We start from the raw sequence: 19,539 nt of genomic DNA, 5'->3' as shown, positions 1-19,539 counted from the left end.
CCGCCAACACTGCTGCCACCTTTTCTCCCAGACCTGAAGTGTGTTTGGACATTTACTCAGATAAATCTGTTAATAACCAACCTTGATTATGCAGTTTAATGAAAAATAAACTTCTATGTAATTATGTTTCAGACTCCAGATCTTAAGTAGTCCACGTGCTGAAAGAAATAGGGCCCAGCTGGGGTTTGCAAAAAATTGATGAATTTGAAAAATCTGAAAAATTGTAAGGACTAAATTATTTTTACATTTAAGAGTTACATGTGCTTAAAAATGCTGAATTTAAAAATTTTATACAACTATCATGGATTTTTTTTTTTTGCTTTCTTTCACACAATAACAGAAACATGAAAGAATTTTTCAAATGTGAGCAACTATGTGGAGATGCCATTCTTTCTACAGCATTCAGCAAAAACAATCTGACCTTCACTAACATAATGAACATTAATAGCATCTTTTGGCCTTCTTTCTGGTTGTATCACGTCTAAATAAAGGTATCAGGCTAGAAGTTGCTGGAACCTGAGAGTAGAAGCCTTTTTTTTTTTTTTTTTTTTTTTTTTTTTTTTTTTTTTTTTCAATTGCTCAGTCTTGTAACCAGTGATTCTTCCTAGTCTGAAGCTACAAGAAGCCTACCAACAGCTAGTGATTCTTTTGGATGAAACTGGCCTGGATGCAGACAAACCTGTACTCCCTTCACTGTCAAAGGTGAGAGTGACATCTAAACAAAATCTCTCAAGAAGCAATATTAATTCATTGCAAAACTTTCTCCACAAAACCCACAGTCTTAACTTTAAGGACCTTCAGAAAATTATAGAGAATAACATATAAAGTAAGCTTCTTTTTAAAATCTGTAACACACTAGAAGTCATACTCTGCTAAAAGTTGACATCGGTTTCTCTCTTCCCTAAGGAAAACAGCTCCTTTAGTGAAACCTGAGACTCTTCTTACTGTTTCTAAACCCCAGCTAGAGCGGTCACATAGCCTCAGGGCTTTCAAAGATCCACAAAAGCCAGCTGAATATGAATGTAAGGTTAAGAAGTAGAGGTTCGGTCAATGCAGGGGAAAGTAAACAGGCAGTAAAACATAATTACTTGCTTCAACCTACTTAAATGAAGAAGTTTTAAGTAATGGGAAAAAAAAACCCCACCGCTGGATTAATTGAAAATTGATTTGGAACCACCCCCGCTTGAAACTGATTTTCCACAACACTTATTCTCAGTGTTAGGGACTGGCTAAAGAATTGCCATCTCCTGACAACTAATGTCAGTTCCATTTTATTAATGGAGATCGTTATACTATTAGCTAAATTACTACAGAAATAGGAAATAGCCTGATCTGCCTGTAGCACTCAAACAGAAACAACAAAACTCAAACAAAACAAAATCACTTAAATACACAATGTACTGACCCAAGTGAAGGCCTAGTAAACATCCCAAATAAACTTAATTGACATCTTAAAAAGGGGGAAAAGAAAAAAAAGGTAGGTGAAAAGAAGGTGTTTAATGCCTTTCTTAAATATTCTTCTTTATTCTGATTAAATCTTTAACAAGGATGGTAAAAAATCTGCCCTTAAAAACTAATTCTACAGCCTTTTATTTCCATAGCTATATCCCCATTAAATTCTATTAAGCTTTAAATTTACAACTAGTAAACACAAAAGAGTGCTAATTTTGATGGATGTGTAAGTGTTTTGCTTTAGTTGATACCCCTTAAAAGAAAACAAAAACCCAACAACAACAACAACAAAACCCCCAAAACCCCAAATTAAAGCCAAGTGCTCTAATACTGGCCTTTTGTTTTTAATCCCAGATGTTTCTAGGGGGGTTTATTACCCTAAATTTCATGGCACTTGGGGATATAAAACTGATGAACTTCAATTGTGCTTTCCCATTGCAACACTAGCTTTTGTAAATCCAGACCTACTTTTTTCAGACTAAATCAAGAAAACTATTTCCCTTGAGCTTTTCTTTTTTATATATATTCTTTTTCTTCTCCCTCAAACTCTACATTTTCAACCTCTGTGTTTCCTGCCTCCCTCTTTTAGAACAAAAACATAAGCAGTAATCTTTTATTAACCCTGAGGATCAAAGACCTCTTCACTGTTCAAAATTTTTAATTGAGTTTTTCCTTCTCCTTTTTGGATTGCTACTTGCTACCAAAAATCTGGATTACAAATATGCCTCTGGATACCAAAAATATAAGTGTCTACTATTTCTTAAAAAAATGAAAAGCTGCTTGTTAGGCCAGCCACTGATCTTACACTGGGAAGTTAGTCCCTACGCCAAAAGCAGCTTTTCGTGATGGAGCCTCAAACAGTGAAAAAATTATTAGTTTTTAAAATTTATGTTAATCTGTATTAGTAAAAACATACAGTCTTATCAACAAAGAGAACCTCTCATTCACCACTGCACAAGATTGGTACTGATTAGGAGCGTAGCAAAACTGGAACACAACAGCTTGTCCTAACTATTTAAACTATGAACAAAATTAATAGTGACCATCTTTAAATAGAGAACATCTTTAAATAAATGGATTAATTCCTGAAGTGTGCCAACTAAAGATGCCCTTTCAGTTGTGCTTTCATTCCCTACTCCAATGGTATTTATTTAGTAAGGAAACATTTGGATGCACACACACTTCATTAGCAGTCATCTCTTCCCTACTATCTTCAAATCTAAACATCACATGTTCCAAGTATTTCCTACTGGAACAATCTCATTTCTAAGCAATCTGCTGCTACTGAGATTTTGCTTTTGAGCAATAAAACTGTTGCTTTTCTTGAAGCAAGTCCTTCAGTGTTCATAACCTCACTGCTAGAGCAGGCTCAGTTTCACATTCAAATAGCTCCAAGCAAATGTTTCCAATCTCAATTATCGTCCTTCCTTTTTCTAGGCACCCTCCCTGCCCCCATATGCTTGTTTGTAAAACGGATAATTTTCTATGTATGTACAAGCAGTGCAGGGAGTCTTCCTCTGTAGGAGTCTGGCAATATGCAGAGTTTTATGTAAGCACTGTCTGGAATTTGTTAAGTTTTTTTCATTCTCTGCTTTGGGTTATACCAATAGAATTAGATGCAGATTCTCACTCAGTTGGAAAATGTGGCCAGGTCCCTTTAGATAAGCTGCCTGTTGGTACCCAGGGTAAATAAGACAGTTCCGATGGTTTTGGTCAGTTATTGTGACAGTACTGTAGCTACAGTTTGCTTAGCATTACAACAGTATAATAAGAGTGAACCAACAAAAGAAGTACCAGGCAGTAAAAAAATCACGCATTCCTCCATGCACAGAGGCATACAGCCTCTCTAGACAAATCTGTAGGACTAACACTGGCTAGACCCTGTAGGGTGTTTATGTTCATGGACGGATGCTGATATTTAAATACCAAATTTAACATTTATCAGCATAAATTTCCCAAGTGCTTTTCTTCGAGTGTTGGTCTGCAGTCTTCAAAAATCTAAAGCAATGGCATTGGGAAGAAAAGGAAAGGGTGATGAGCTAGCTTAACTTCTCTGCTGCATTTAGCCTGGAAATTAACAGTGGTTCTACTTTCACCTCTTTTTTTTTTTTTTTCCTTTTACAGATCTTCACTAATCTGTGGTGCTTTACCTCACCTAGACAAACAGTTTCAAATTTAAATTTACATTTATATTAATGACTAATTGAATTTATTTTGGAAAAGGGGGTCTTTGCAACAGAATCAAAATTAAAAGTCAAGAAAGTCAAAATATCTCCCATCTCTCTTCCAGAAGGGACCATCCATAACCTATTTTGAATTTCTGCTTTACTAATGTTTATACTGGCATGATTTATGCCAGTATCATGCCAGATTTATTTGCTGAGAACAAAGAGACTGCAAAGGTTTGGTTATGGTGACCCAGCTGATTCAGGGCAACTCACTGAAGCCACATCCCAACCATATGCACCTGGTTCACAGAGTCAGTCCCAATGGTTTAAAATCAATTGAGGGGCTCCTGTGAATACTCTAAAATTACTATTTGCTTCATTTGTTTTAGATTAAAATGGTATAAAACAGGCTACAAGTAATAGGCACTCCTTGGCTCTAACACTGGCCAGCACTCTATGTTTCAAGGGAATTCACAAGAAACAGTGCAGAAGCCAATTAGAGGACAATGCCAGAATTCATGCCCCTAAACCAGTGCATACTCTGATAAGGTCAGGCAAACAGCTGAGATGATCAAAATGACCCCTTCAGACACGACAAACCTTGGTTTATCAACACCTAAACCCATCCTGTAGTATGACTCCTACAACTCTTAAAACTTGTTTCAGACAGTCTGTGTACATCCCAGATTCCTTCTGTAAAGCAGGTAGAGCTCCCACAAACCAAAAACATTTTAATGCAAGACTGTGGCTTTCCACTGTGAGATGCAGAGCATATCTCTTCTGCTACAAATTTCTATATAACACATAATACGTGTCAGACTCCAAGTGCCTGAGATAATACAACAAGACAGCAGAAGTCTGTAAAAAAATCACATATTTAATGCTTCCTTAAATCCACTGATTTACTGGGTCTGTCATCATATACAGTAGAAAGAGCAAAAATTAAACATAGTATGTAAAATAAAAGTACATGTAAAGGCTTTTTCTTGACAGATGTCACTTTGATAGTGGATGATGCTCATACTGGGTCAGCAGATGACCCATGCAGCAGGAGAAAACAGCTGGATTTTAGGTTTTCTGTTAATGTAGCTAGCCAAAAAACCCTACTATCTCCACAAACCACTTCTCTGTAACATGAACATAATAAAGCTTGGTTTTTGAGCAATAGTTATCTTTATGCTTCTGTCATATAAATACACAACTCTGAACTAAATATGGTTAACATCACCCAACCCCTGTACCCAGCAAGGCAATGGTCTACATCACACAGAAATATAAATGCAGCCAGTCTAAAAGCAAACCTGTTTTTTTACAACTGTATCACTTGGTTTAATAAAGCATATTGCCTCTCTCAATAAACCTTGCTTAAGCTCAAGACAATACTGTGATTTAACATGTTTCTCTAAATTTCTATGAATTGTTGTAATGTTATTTGATAAAAATCTATAATTTCTACATTTGTTTCCTTACCTATTTGACATGGCTTTCACCATTACAAATTTCATTGTTTCATCATGTCTTTGTATTTGTGAAAGTAAGAAAATGTGATTGTTAAACCACAAAAATTGTTAACAGGAATTACAGGCAGCCAGACTACTCATTCTTCTAATTCCATTTCTGTTGACACATACACACCCTTACTTACACACACATGTACAAACACATATCTAACCAAAGATATTTAAACCAGACTGTTCTTTTAAAGTAGTCTTTGCAAAACTAAGACCACATAGTAAGAGAGAGAGGAATCCATATTAGTTCTGTGCAACAGATAATATTTTCAAAGCAAACAATGCATATTAGTTGCAAAAGTGGCAGGCTGGAAAACTCTATACACAACAAATACCAGCATGGCTCTTTGCCATCTAGGCCTTCTCCTTTCTATTAATTTCTCTAAAAAATCTGCAAAATAGTCAGAAATTATGCTGTGATAAATTTGGAATACCCTAGAAATAATCCCCTCAGGTTTCTGAGATCCAGCAGATTCCTGTTTCTTCCATTTGGCAACCAGTCTCAAGTTATAAAGACCAACAAGCTAAGCCTGATTAAAAATACAACTCATTTCCCCATTGTTTATTACTGAACAGCAGGTTGCACCTGATCTGCACAAAGAGGAAGAATGTCACCACACATAGACAGCTCGTTCTGCACACAAAGCCAGCAAGGGCTGTCTCCTATGCGGCTTTAAAGAAAAGGAGACATCAGAACCACTGGCTCCCACCTAAAGGCAGACTCTACTACTAGATGCAGAACCAAAACCAGGACGTGACCCAGGTCAACTGTGTGTGAGAATCTGAACAAAAATGCAAGCTCTAAGCAATTTAGAAAGTTGGTTGGTGGTTTCCCTTTTTTCTCTGGGTCATTTTTATTTCCTCCTGGCAGTAAGAAGCAATTATTGCTTGCTTAGAAATTGTTTTCCCAGAAGATAATCACATAATTTAGCAAGTACCTGATTCAAGATAAACTTTTTTCTCAGTATAGCTATAGAGACTTTTAGCAGTTGTTTCCCAGAATATCAGAATAACCAACCAAACGAGAATACACACTCCAGCTAACACTACCAAGCTGCTTTTTGTGAAGGATTTTTACTGCAGATAGCTTCTGGTGTCAAATATCCACATCAGCTGCCAGTTTCAGGTTGACTCGCCCACATAATCATTTTTCTTTCCCACAGGGTAGCCTCAGATATTCCCTTCAGTGCTCTGTTTCACACCATTACCACCACTTTGGACATACTAACAAGCTATCTCCAAACAAGGTTGTTATGCAGATGACAATGCCTATGGCGTACATAGGTAGCAATTAAACACTACACAACTTAGCGGAGCAACTGAGAAATGCCCATGTGATAACCAGTAGTCTCAGTCAATTGTAGGAGTAACCACCTACATTTAGTTATCACCCCTTGTAAATAAATTAAAGCACAGACTTCAGATGCCAGCTTCCCTCTACACCTCTAAAGATTAAAACACTCTGGGAAAAATGGTCTGCTTTAGTAAATCAAGTCAATGAAATAGAGTGGTGTGGAAGTAACGAAAAGAGCTTCAAGAATGCCCTTTCTGATCTTTCAGAATTTTGTCTGAAATCCAGTGTTGCTTTCTTCCCTTGCCACCCACCCTTGGAGTGATTATCTTAAAAATATGACTCATAAGAACATCATCCATTTTCTGACTTCAAAGAACAAACGCAACAGAATGTGACAACTTGCTCAACATACATAACAGAAAACAGGTTATTTTAGATACCTCCATAAACAGGAATTCTCAGTATTATACCTTCTCTTTTATAAAACATGTATTACATTTATGCTAATAATGAGTTCTGCATAAACTATTTGATTTTATGTTTCTCCACTCAGGCTACTATTCTTGTAATAACTGTGATTCTTTCTGTATTTGCATTCCCACAACTAGTTGCTTGCAGCACACTAGGGCTGCTCAGCAGCACATTTGGTTCCTATGAGTATGCAGCCAGCCTACAAGCCTATCCTTATCACCTCACGACTCATTTTACAGAGTGGCTAAATTAGATATAAAATAATTCAAATACCTCAAAACACAAGCCAGCATTAGACATTTTCATACCTTCCTTAGCTTCTTTGAATAATGTTAAGAAGCTATGGGACAGCCAGAGAAACAACAGTTTGCATGTGCATTTTTATATAGTTTTGGAAAGCAGTAAAGAGAGTGAAAACTAAAGAAACACATGAAAATCACAATTTGTATGTCATCATGAACATCAAGATGGTTTTAGATGTGCCTAGTTACAAAGATTTTGGTTAGAGTAAGCTGGATTTACACCAGTTTAGGAAAGGTTGTGTTCTGCCCTAAAGTCAAAATCAGAACTCGAGAAAATGGGTACCTGATAATGCTTTTTTGCTATTAAAGGTAAAAAGAAGACCTATCTGTATGCTGTTTCCTAGAACGTAGCAGAGATGGCTCCATGCAAGTTTCTAAATAGCTGCTTTTGTGAACATGGCACGAAGTTTGAAAGCACGTAAAAATATACTTACATGCGCGCTCCAAACATCAAAACTTAATTAAATTGCAAAAGAAATTAAATTTAAAACTTAATTAAATTACAAAAGTTATGAACTAATTTTTCTTAATACAGTGTTGATTGTGGGCTTTGGGATAAAGCAGTCTAACTTGTATTATTTTCTTCAGTCAGCAGGGTCTAAAACACTCAAACATAAAGAGCATGGTACAAACCACACAACATGATGTCATATTAACTATCTTCAGTCTCTTAATCTACACTCTAGCTATATTCCTAGAGTATTTTAGAATCTCATTTTATCTATATTTGTAATAACTCATGGCTGTAGTGTTCTCAAAGAGTGTTTGTAAAGATATGAAAACAGGCACACATAACAGTTTTGCTCAAGCATGCCAATCACTGAATTGTTCCAGAAAATTGTTTTAGACAAACTAGGAAAAGGCTAAGGGAGTTAATTTCCATTAACTAACAAGTTTTTAAACCATTAGAGTGCTGAGATAAGTGGTAAATGGAATGTCACCCTGACCAGAATGCAGTTTTTTTAATACTTCATTTCTGGTGCCAAACCTTTCACAAGGAAGGCCTCTTAAATTCAGTGGGGGTCAGAAGTTTAGTTTATTCAGCAAGAATAACACTGTTAACAGCTACTGCTCTTTCATGTCAACACAGTTAACACCCACACATTCCAACTTTGGTTAATACAGGCCAGCCAAGAAAGATTGGAGTTGCTAAGGCCAGTCATCTCTGCAGGGATATTTTAAAACAGAATTTATACTGTGCTTTAAAAACAATCTAAAAGGATCAATCTACCTTATGAATCTGCTGTAGACATACACAGAGAGAAAGATGGATGGATGAAAGCATACAAAAGCAAGTAAATCTGACTGTATTGATTTTTGAGAGGACAGTGTAGAGCACTTTGGTGAGGTCTTATATATCACTGCAAAGGACGAAATGCCATTGTGCATACGGTCTGAAGCATGTCAGAATTTATCATGAAGCGATGCACTGCTGTATTCTGTCATTATTTTGTAAATAATCTTGTTTTTATTGTTGAGGAAGGTAGATCCCCAAAAGTTAAATAATCCTCAAAAGAAATGTAAGAACTATCAAGGAATATTTTCACACAGCTATAAATGAAAACATCTGCTATTATTAAATGAAAAATTGCAGAAGTTTAGTGTACACATGCAGCATTTTTAGCAGGAGAAAGCTGGTATGTTAATAATGAGCTTTTGAAATCCAAAATGGAAAAATCTGCATATCACAGCATAATCTTGTTCCTACTTACTTTGTTCTAAATCATAGCAAATCAACGTTTACAGCTCCCCAAAGCTCTCCAGCACTCTTACTCGGACAAATGTCTTAAAAGGATATTAAAGAAATCAATCTGGTTTTGATAGTACTTCTTCACCACATGGAACACTTTTCTTCAAAGCTGAAAGCTTTCCTTTTAAGGCATATTTTAGATAACCAAAATGCAAAAATAATCACATCAAATTGAATTTTTTTGCAGCATCTCTGGGGCCTCTATTGTTATGTAATGGTGACATTTCTTATCAGCTGAAATATCCATCTTTCTAAGTTTTCATCTAAACTATTCATATATCCTCTGCCATCACACAAACACCCCCTCATGATGTACATTTAAATAGCACATTTATGCTATTCTATTAGCAATTTCTTCATATGCTTTTCTCAATCTAGAGAGAGGAAACAATTCTATTATTAGCTGGCGCTACATGGTAGGTCCTTTGAAAAACACAGTTTCTTTAAATAATGAAAGATGTGCCATTTGTTTTTAAAATAAAAGCTCACTAGCTGAGCTGTATAGCTGTGACTGTAATAGTATATAGTGGTGTCCCAACAGATTAGCAAGCTTTTAGCCAGCACCTAGGCAGATACAGCATAGACCACCTTTTCGACACATTCAGAGACAAATCTAATGGAAAAAAGCAATTTACCTTCCTCAGTTTCATGCCACACAATTCCTTCCAAGTTCACGCTGGTCCCAGGCTCACAGGGTCCAAGGCATTCGGGCTCTGTTACTACTCCAACCTCGCAGGTATTTACACCCACTGAACGCGTCCGTACCAAAAGCTGCTCGACTGGTGCTGCAATATTGGATGAAGATGGGGAAAAGTAGGAAGGCAGCATCTGAGGTGTGATACTGCTGGAAATCGGAGGTGGAGGTGCAGGCACTGTAAACAGGGGATCAACCTGAAAACAACAGACAAACTTACTGTAATGGTACTGTGAGAGTTAAAAAACAAAACAAAACAAAATAAAATAAATCAAAATAAAATACAAAAATATATATTTTTTTTAAGTAATAGTAAGTCCAGTTTGCCGAGACTGCATTTCTTTATGTAGAGATTTGGTGTATCACAGGTAATTTCAGTCTTAAGAGTTCAAATTTTTTGACATTAGCCCAAATGCTGCACATGAAAAATCAAGTACAAAAATATCTATCCTACATGCTAAACAAGGCAACTTGCTAAGTTTCTATTAGACTATTCCCTGTTGTCACAGACTGTTAGTATGAAACAATAGTAAGTTTCTAAAACAAGGATTAAATTTATTTTTTTCTTGGCACTAAAAAAGACTGATTTGTGGATGGAAACTAATTTTGTGAACTGGGAACTTAATTTTCTATTTAAGGAACAACATTTATAAGACAGGTACAAGGACACAAATGTTATTCTTTCATGTGTATCATATAGAAATTAATAGTTGAGACAATTCTAATATCCATATGGCAGCAACTACAATCTTTTGTCATCCAAGCATTTAAAAATACATTAGGATGATCCACCTAATACCTTACAGATAGCATTTAGATCTTTCTACTTGGAATAATAGAGAGGAGGACTTTTATAAGAATTGAGCCAAACCATCTAATTTCTCGGGGTTTCCAGAATGCATACTTAGAAGAATACCTCTTGCCAGGCAATCAGTCTGAACACAAGACAATTCACAGAGACAACATCAACATAAGAGCTCAAGAAGTTATCTCTCCCATATGACTTCCGATCTACTCAGTAGCTGATTTTCTGTATAAAGATTTGGCTGAGGGTTTTCAATATTTCACTCTGGCTCCAAGGTCCCTTGTCCCATAAAAGACAGCTGGATAAATGTGTGAGTGTGCCCAGTCAACTAGCTAAACCACTTGGAACTGATGTTCATTTGGCTCATTGGGTCATAGATACTACACAGAGAAATCGCTCTTCAACCTAATGATTTTTTTTAAATAGTTGGTTTTTAGCTGCATTGAAATAGATGATGAAATGTCTTCAAGACTATGCTGTTTTTAATTTTGGACCTCATAAAAAGACTCAACAGAAAAGATATAATGACTCACTGTACATCCTCTAGGTTTTGGTCAAATGTATCTTAATATAGATCAAAGTTAATTTTGTCTTCTTGTAAAGCAAAATGGGGATACAAAGAAAAGGACAGACAAAAAGGTATTATACATGTATCATAGATCAGGACACTTTTCATTACGAGAAAACAAAATAACAAATTAGGAAGAACTTTTTTTAAATTGTAACAGTTGTTACCATTGGCCTTTGTAATAATTCTAATGTTTTAAGCATTATTCATAGATGCAAACTGAGAGCCAAGGCTTTTAGTCGTGCGTGCAAGACTTATGTGTGCTAAATATTCTTCAATAACTTTGTAAAATGTTTTGCATGGTCTTTGCATGACCAGCCTGGATTCTGATCTCAATTAAAATAGAACTAAGCAGGGGAGGGGGAAGGACCTATAACCACAATCTTCTCCAAAGCATTCCTCATTTAGAGGGGATTCTTTTTATTGAGAATGAAATCTTCAGGTTAGAGGTGAGTAAAAACACAAACAAGCCCAATAAACCAAACAAAAAACCAGAACAAACAAACAACAAAAACCAATCAACCACAAAAACCACAACCACAAAACCCCCCACAACACCAAAACCAAAGCAAAATATAAATACTGAAGGCATTCCTAAGGGGTAAAAACCTCCTAATACCATCAAAATTCAACTGGTTATAGCAGAGTTCCTGTGGAATAGAACAATGTACTCAAGCAACGATGTCTTTATTCTTCTCTTTATGCCAACAGAGTTGCAGAGTTAAAGCACAGGCAGAAAGCTTTGCAGAGCAGACTTGAATGCACAAGGGAAAGTCAAATACCAGCTGACCCCCAGCAGCAGCTGTTACTTGCAGTATCTAATAGCACACATCACACAAAACCCTAACAGTGTATGCTGTGTGTGGGGAGACACTGGTTCTCTGCTCTGCAGCTCCCGCTGCCTGGTGCCAAGTGGAGGCACAGGGTTGGATGGCACAGAGCCCGGCTCCCAGGCACTGGATGTGTAATGGTGCTCTATCAGGGAAACGGGGTCAGTGTGTACCCCAGGCATCATTTAGGAGTTCTTAACATATCTTACTTCAAACTAGAAGAGAACCAGGGTTAGTAACTAGCAGGTAAATGGAGCCTAGCACTTCAGAAAAGCGGAGCCATATCCCATTATAAACCCAAAAAGTGCTGATGAATAGCCTGTTTTATAGTTTACATGGTTCTGTAAAGCTGTGCAAAACCTCATACTACATATGCAACATCATTCTTCCATAACATAGACTCATCAAAAAACCAGAGCAAGAAAAATCCAAAATGTTTTCTGCGGTTATATAAAACTAGCCAATGTTTTAAATGAATGTAGGCTAAATTGACAGATGTGTTTTCTGGTTTTGAGTATTATAAACAGTGAGGGGGAGCTAAGGAAAGCATGGATCTGACAGTGTATCCTATTAAATTCTTTGTTACAAATATTTGTGCTCAGTTCTGCTTTATTTAGACCTGCTAATAAATGTTCATGTTTTCCACTAGAAACATCCACTCAGGACAAGGCCAAATAGGGACACTTGCATTAATGGGGCTGTTTCCCTGTGAATTAAAACACTAAACCTTTGGCTGAGAAATAAGTGGATATGTACTGTCACTAAGGTACATGTTCATTGCATAAGTATGACCTTAGTCACAGTAAAAAAATATACTAAGCTTAAACATTGCTCCAGATTTCCATGTTTTAAAATTATTCCATCTTATTTGATAATTGTAACAGCACTGCAAAGTGGTGGTTCTTAGAGAGCATTGTGGTGACACAATTATTATCATGAATTCTCCAAAGGGCACTGATGTAAGCTATTAAGAGGCAAAAAGAGGCAGGAAGGCTGCCATCTCCAGTGGAAAAAAAGGCACATAAGACTAACATCTGGTGGTGGCAGTCTGTCAAACTGAGGAAAGTTAATGTCAAGAACAGATGCTCTGCAGTTTCTCACTGTTATTTTTTCATTATTATTGCCAGGTGTTGGCACATACTGAGCAGTAGCCTTGCTGTTTATCACACAAGAGATTCCAATATGAGGTTGAAAATCTGAATCTGAAGAAGGTTATTTACATAGATGCTCTTTAGACACGCAATCAAAGGAGTACAAAATGTCAGAAATATTCAAGCAATATTTTCTTCACCTAATCCCAAGAGCTTTTGAGAGCTGATTGGTGACATAGGCTACAAAGCTGCAGTGTTATTCATGGCAGTTTTCCACTGCCAAGTGTTTGATCCTATCAGGGAGCTATGATGCTTAGTAGCAGAAAGCTCACAGAAAATGAAGACCGCCTGCAAAGCAATGTAGTCACTGTTCCATGGAGCAATCCTTTATCTGAATATGTACCAAAAAAGAGTCTGCTTTGGTGGCTGCATAACATTCATCAGAAGGAGGAAGCACACATGGAAGAGAAAAGAAATAACATATCAACCAGAAATATGCGAGACTTTAGAAAGTCTCTAATAAGCAAGGTTGCCATTCAATTACTCAGGCATTTTACATGCTGGAATTGAGTTCTGTGTATCAAAACTCACCTTCCTCATTTAATGAAGGTGTGTCTTTGAAGATATATCTCAACGATAACACAGTCTACCTCTCCAAGACCAAAGTAGGTCATACACTACTGCAGTGTCATCCACCAGGTGATTTTGAAATGTACATGCCAAAAGCCATTTAATCCATCTACTAACACAGCCAGGAGAAAGGCAGAGGAGCAGGTTTCAGGCTAAGTATAAGCTCTTTCCAGAAAGCACTACTTTTTAAATGGAGAAAAAAGAAAAATCTACTGTAAGCATTCCCAGTGGGAATGTCTGCCCTAATAGAAAGAATGTGAAAAGAAGATCTGAATCCTATTATAGGATCTAACTTAAAAAAAAAAAAAGAAAAAAAAAAGAAAAGCCTGGCCCTTTGCAAACCTAAATCCTCTCTCTAAAAGACAACAACATAAAGACAGAAAGGACTAAGAAACTTCTAACCTTGGAAATTACATTAACAAGTTCTTCAGAATTCTGAATTAGTACTTCACAGAATCACTCTGTCTGGAAAGGAATACAGGGAATAAAGGAATTCAGCCCCATCTGGAAGTTTTGACTCCTACAAATTGCTTTCTTTAGATTTTATGATGAAAAGGAGACTAGGTTGTTTATACATAAAGTATACTTGCCTCTATCTCAATTTTCTAAAGCAACAGTGACCCCAGAAGACCTCATTGTAATCTCATGCACAGCATCATAAATCAGAGGTAATTTTAATGAAATTAATCTAACTGGTTTAGAAAAGAAGAAATATGGGAGAATGTGACATGAGAAAAGTGTCTGTGTGCTCAGAAGCACGTCTGCACTTCCAGATCCAGACATCTCACCGATCTTTAACTCTCTTCTTGCTACAAACCTTGCCCCACAGAGAATTTACATATTCAAAATCTAAATCTATTCCTTCATATTCTACCATGTAACAGGAATTACCACTATGAACAATCTCCATTTTGTCTGAAAGATCCCATTTTAATCTCAGTTCACTATTTCTTGCCTATAAATCATATCAGAGGCTAACTCAGAAGCATTGTGACATCATGCTTAAAAGAAATGGTATTTTGTTTCCTTCAAATATTCTGCATCAAATTGCTGGGGGAAAAAAAGGTCAGTGCCATAAAGGACAGCACAGAAAAAAAGAAATACTGTAAGACATAGATGTAGAAAGGAATTTCTGCCATGGGACAGACATATCTATTACATCTTTTACATTTAAAGCTCAGGAAGGTCTAAGGAAATTACTTATTTTGGTGAACTTAGTTGAGAATCACAAGAGCTTAAATATAGAAGAATGACAAACTGCCTAAATTTCATCCAAATTTCACACTTTGAAACCTTTGTTTGAGAATAGTATTTTTCTTTAAAAAAAGTTTGTGCTTTACAAATATTCCACTATGAACAAGAAACCTGATGTGTAATTGTGTTGAACTGAGTAACACAAGTAGCATTTACTTGCAGTTTCCAAGTATTTCCTACTCTTAAAATTAACTTCTCCATTTCAATCAACTGAATAGTTGGAGAGAGAAAAAAAGACATTAACAGAACTGTCACTTTTTTTCCTAGTAAAGAAGCGAATCACATCTGGAATGATTTAAATATTCTGAACAGTTGCTATTAAGAAAAAAAAAAAAATCCACTTAAAAGTCTGACAGTGCTATTAAGCTTTCAATACAGGGAACAAGGAAAAAAGTCCCCCTTGTACCAAAGACTTCTTTTGCCACTTGCATCAGCTGCATTAACCAGCACACAGAGTTCTGCAAATTCATCTTTTAAGTTGCATGTTTTTTTAATATGGTAACCTCCAGACCTCCTCAGACCTTATGTGACTACAATGACATTATGGACCACCTCCACAGACATGATAATGCTAGTATTTTATCTTTAGAACAGTATTAATGAAGACTATGATGAAAAGTCAAAGTTCCGAGTGGGGTCTAATGCAGCACAACAGTGTTGAACAACAGACAAGGAAACTTCCTTGTCCTCTCTTGGATATCCTGTTCTAGCTCAGGTGAGTGGGATTTCCCAAGCCATTCACCCATTTTACTGTGAGAAAGATTAGCATTTGACAGCTGCCAGTGATATGCCTTTTGCTGTGTCTGTAAAAAATTGTATGGCAACTCTAATGCTTGGCAGAGATCTGGGAGAATGCCCAGATCACCACCTGCAAATTTCTTGTAGAGACATTTCTCCTCTTTCAGCCTACGTAAATCACATTCATTGAGATAACTGTCTCTAGAACACCTTACAGCATAGAATCTTGATTCCTCTGGGCCAATCTGCACTTCCAAACTTCTCTTCAGTCAGCCACTAAGCTTGGCTAAGCTTTAATCCAAAATGAACAAGCATTAAAATTCAAGGTACCTATACTGTGTAGAGACATACAGTATTCCACAATCGAGAAAGGAATTATCCTGAATAGCCAAGGAAGAAAATTCTCTGTAGTGTCTGGGGCTAGATAAACTGCATAATGATGTCCAGTATCTGTCAGTATCATGCAACTGAATATGGTTAAAAAAAAGGTCTGTTCACTTGCTGGTGAGGGTTAGATACTGCTTTATGTATGAGCCTTTAGAAGCTTTTAATTTTAACAATGACAACCACTTCCTGTTATTTCAAAGTTTCTGCTACACTCAACCTTTCAGGGTTCTGAGCCTTAAAATAGATACGGTATTTGCTTACATAGGTGTCATAGCATTATCAATAAATATTATCCTCAGTTTTCCTATGCTTATTTCTAATATATGTGAGACTTCAAACCTGAGAAAGGAAGTATGGTTGCTCTATATTAGATCAAGACACCAACAGACCAGGGAAAATTTTCCCCTTCTCAACTGTATATAGGAAAATAATTCAATTGCATCATCATTTAACTGCTCCACTCCAACAGCAATTTTCATTCTTAATATCCAAACAAAGCATGACCCTATGACTCCAAAGCAGAAGCTCTCCACTTCCAAAAGACGGTTTCAGTTACTTGATGATGCGACCACAGCCTGGTGGAAGAATGGCCATTTCAGCCATTCAGGAGTACAGAAGACATTTAATAAAACATTGTGAGTTTTTCCAGGACTCCAGTACAATATGCAATACAGTGGCAATAAAATTCAGAAGAGAAATGGCTTCTTTCCACTTTTTTGACTTTCTGCATGTCAATAGCCCACTGTTGCCTTTTACCCATTTGCTGACCTCTCACTTTTGAGTGCAAAGTTGCACACATTATGACTGAGGCTGTTGCTTCCTGAATTCAATACATTTTTGTTAAGAAAATTTGTCTAAATTAATTATTTCTCTTCCAAAAGGTTGTGAAGGACCTTCTGTAATTCTCTGGAACAGAATTGAAGTTTATTGATGGCCTGTGTATACCAAAAGCTTTAATGGGCCTGACTACATTCTTATGGATGACATTTTTAGCATATTCTGAAAATTGAGCATTTGACTTAATGGCCCCATATTTATTGGTGTCTACAGACCCTAAAAATTCTAATTTAAAAAGCCCTTAGGCCTTTTAGGCAAGACATGTGGGCCTTTGACTAATATATTCCGATATTATTGCCTTAGAGGTATCCTTGTGCTTTTTGATAGGGTGCAGGAGCGTATCAGTTAGATTTTTTTCTGTATTCCTTAGACCTTAAATATGAACAGTATTAGCTACAAACACAACCAAGTGTAGGATATTGTGTCCTAATTTTATTTAAAGAAGAGGACAGTATTATTACTTTCAGGAAGGGACATAAACATTCATGATTATTTAGCAAGTCACTAAAGGAAAAACTTCTAAAATTGTCTTTCAGCTTTCCTTTTCACTGTGACAGTTCAATTGAAAAAAGAGCTGAAGCATTAATGTTTAGCTCTCCTTGAAATTACTCCTTGATATCTAGTTAAAATCTTTATTCTCAAACACAGTTTGATCTATTTACAGTGTCTTCAGGAAATTTATGACAAGTCTTTTTTTCCCCTGAACTGGTGTACACTTTCACTGGTATAAATCCAGACTAGGTCCACTGAACCATAACTGTGGGCACCACCTGGACTGTAGCGGTTGTTTTGGCAGGGAGAAAAGTAGATTGCATTTCAAATAAAAGCTCTAAAAGAATTCTGAAAATAATACATGTACAGTAAAGATTTTTTTAAAGGAAAATAATCCTTGAGAGGAGGAAGCCACTAATATCTGTTCCCTCCAAATTATTGTGCCAATTATGGTGCCAGTTTCTGACACAAAGCGTCCAATAACCCTTAACAATGAGACTGAAGGATTAATCTTAGAGTGAAGGCAAATACAAGAACTAGAGTCAGCAAGAAAGACCTTTCAAAATTTGCTTACCTACTTGCCTCAACCCTGAGGCCATTCAGTTTGGGCAGAGAGGTGAAACCCAGATTAAGTGTTAGTTCTTTTTCACCTTGAGATCTCTGTTTTTATGTCCCTATATCAACAACATTTTTTCCTACTGATCTTGCCTGATTACCTTAAGATCCTTGTTAGCATGCTTTCTAGGAACCCAAACACAGACAGAAGTTTGTATCTAAAGAGTTTTAGTAAAGATTTTTCATTCCTGTTCAGAAAAAAAAAAAAAAGAGAGGCATGCAAAGGACCCGATTTCATCCAGAAAATCCCAGATTTCATTGCTGAATGCCTTGTGTTTCCATATATCTTTTCTTATACTCTCACAGACTATTTTTACAGTGTAACAGTGTGATCAACATGTACTAAAAAATGAAACTCCCTTTCTGTTCAAATGAAGGAGAAGAAAACGACAGTCCAAGGATTCCACTTTTCATGTATTATTTTCTTCAGCTACTTACACCCTCTAGGATGATCTGCCCTAACTCTGCATATCCTTTCTATTCTAGCCACTGCATAATAAGCTAAAAAAAAAAAAAAAAAAAAAAAAAAAAAGACAGAAAGAAACATTTTTGAATGCTTGGTAGAAATTCAAATATCTTGCTCATAAAAATAAACCTAATCTAAGTTGTCACAAAATCATGAAATGGCTCTGGAAGTTGTATCAAACTATATAGACATGTACAGACCCTTTGAAGAAATGAAACTGCACTTTATCAAGTGTAATTTATAAGCAACACTGATTTCGCTGGGAGATAACACTGCTGTCTAATCATTAGTAGTCAGACAACAGCCATGTGAACACATCAATTATGGGCCACTGCCAAAAGCCCTTGAGATCCCAGAGATTAACAGCCAATCCTCTGTTTTACAAGCTCACATCAGAAAGAATATTAATAAGAGGAGGGGCGATGTGAAAGCTTGTTAGAGTAATTCACGCACTAAAACAAGGCATCTTTCCCTTTGCTCTGCCTTGAACTGGTCCATGAAAAAAGCTGGCATTAGCTACAAAGCATGAAGCTGCCAATTTCTCAGAAAATGTTTTTCATTAACATATGTGAAGTTGTGAAAGGGTGGAAAAGCTCTATTTAATGGACAAGGGCAACAAGTTCTGTGTGTTCCTTTCCTGAATGTATCAATCCTGCAACTATTATTCAGATATTTGGAAATGAACATCCATACACAGAAGTGTTTGATTACTTTTCTCATTCTCAAAAACAGATGTATTTACCATTATAAACAAATTAGCCCGACTTCAAGGCATGCATTTACTCTGTATTGCTAATGATTTTGAAAAACTGAAGTAGAACCACTACCACTTCATTTTCAGGTTTATGTGTGCCTTTGAATGTGTGTGTCTTCAAATGTGTGGGTGGGGGGGAAATGCAAAATTATGCCATTCTTATTGACTGCTATGGAGTGTAGTTGACTAGAGGTTTACTCTTCTTACATATAAATGAATCGAAGCAAGCCAAGAATGTAACTCCAAAGGGAACAGTTATTCCTCTGTACGAAAGTAAACATGCCTATAAAGATGGACCTCAACTTGTTGCTGACATTAAATGCAGCAGTTTTAGCTTGATGGTTTAGTCACTTCACTGTCCTCCCTCTCTGGACTCTGCTCAAGGGTCTAAAAATAGAGAGGTTTCACAGCGTGGCTGCAAACAATCTGA

At 36.5% G+C, this 19,539-nt stretch overlaps 1 protein-coding gene across 2 annotated transcripts in view; it reads right to left on the bottom strand.

Annotated features, from left to right (window-relative positions):
* The window catches only part of ZNF608 (zinc finger protein 608), a gene marked incomplete at its 3' end in the record, with an annotated part of 91,588 nt that overhangs the window by 36,204 nt on the left and 35,845 nt on the right, over nt 1–19,539 (bottom strand). For both annotated transcript variants that reach the window (XM_083883601.1, XM_083883602.1), the window contains exon 3: nt 9,584–9,839. In XM_083883601.1, the coding sequence (XP_083739727.1) occupies nt 9,584–9,839 (256 nt within the window). The remainder of the gene's footprint in view (nt 1–9,583; nt 9,840–19,539) is intronic.

The sequence above is a fragment of the Zosterops lateralis genome (assembly GCF_965231275.1).
Source record: "Zosterops lateralis genome assembly, chromosome: Z".
In the NCBI taxonomy this organism is placed as follows: Eukaryota; Metazoa; Chordata; class Aves; order Passeriformes; family Zosteropidae; genus Zosterops; species Zosterops lateralis.
The sequence above is the reverse complement of the archived record's forward strand: the minus strand, read 5'-3'. Positions and strand labels throughout refer to the sequence as shown.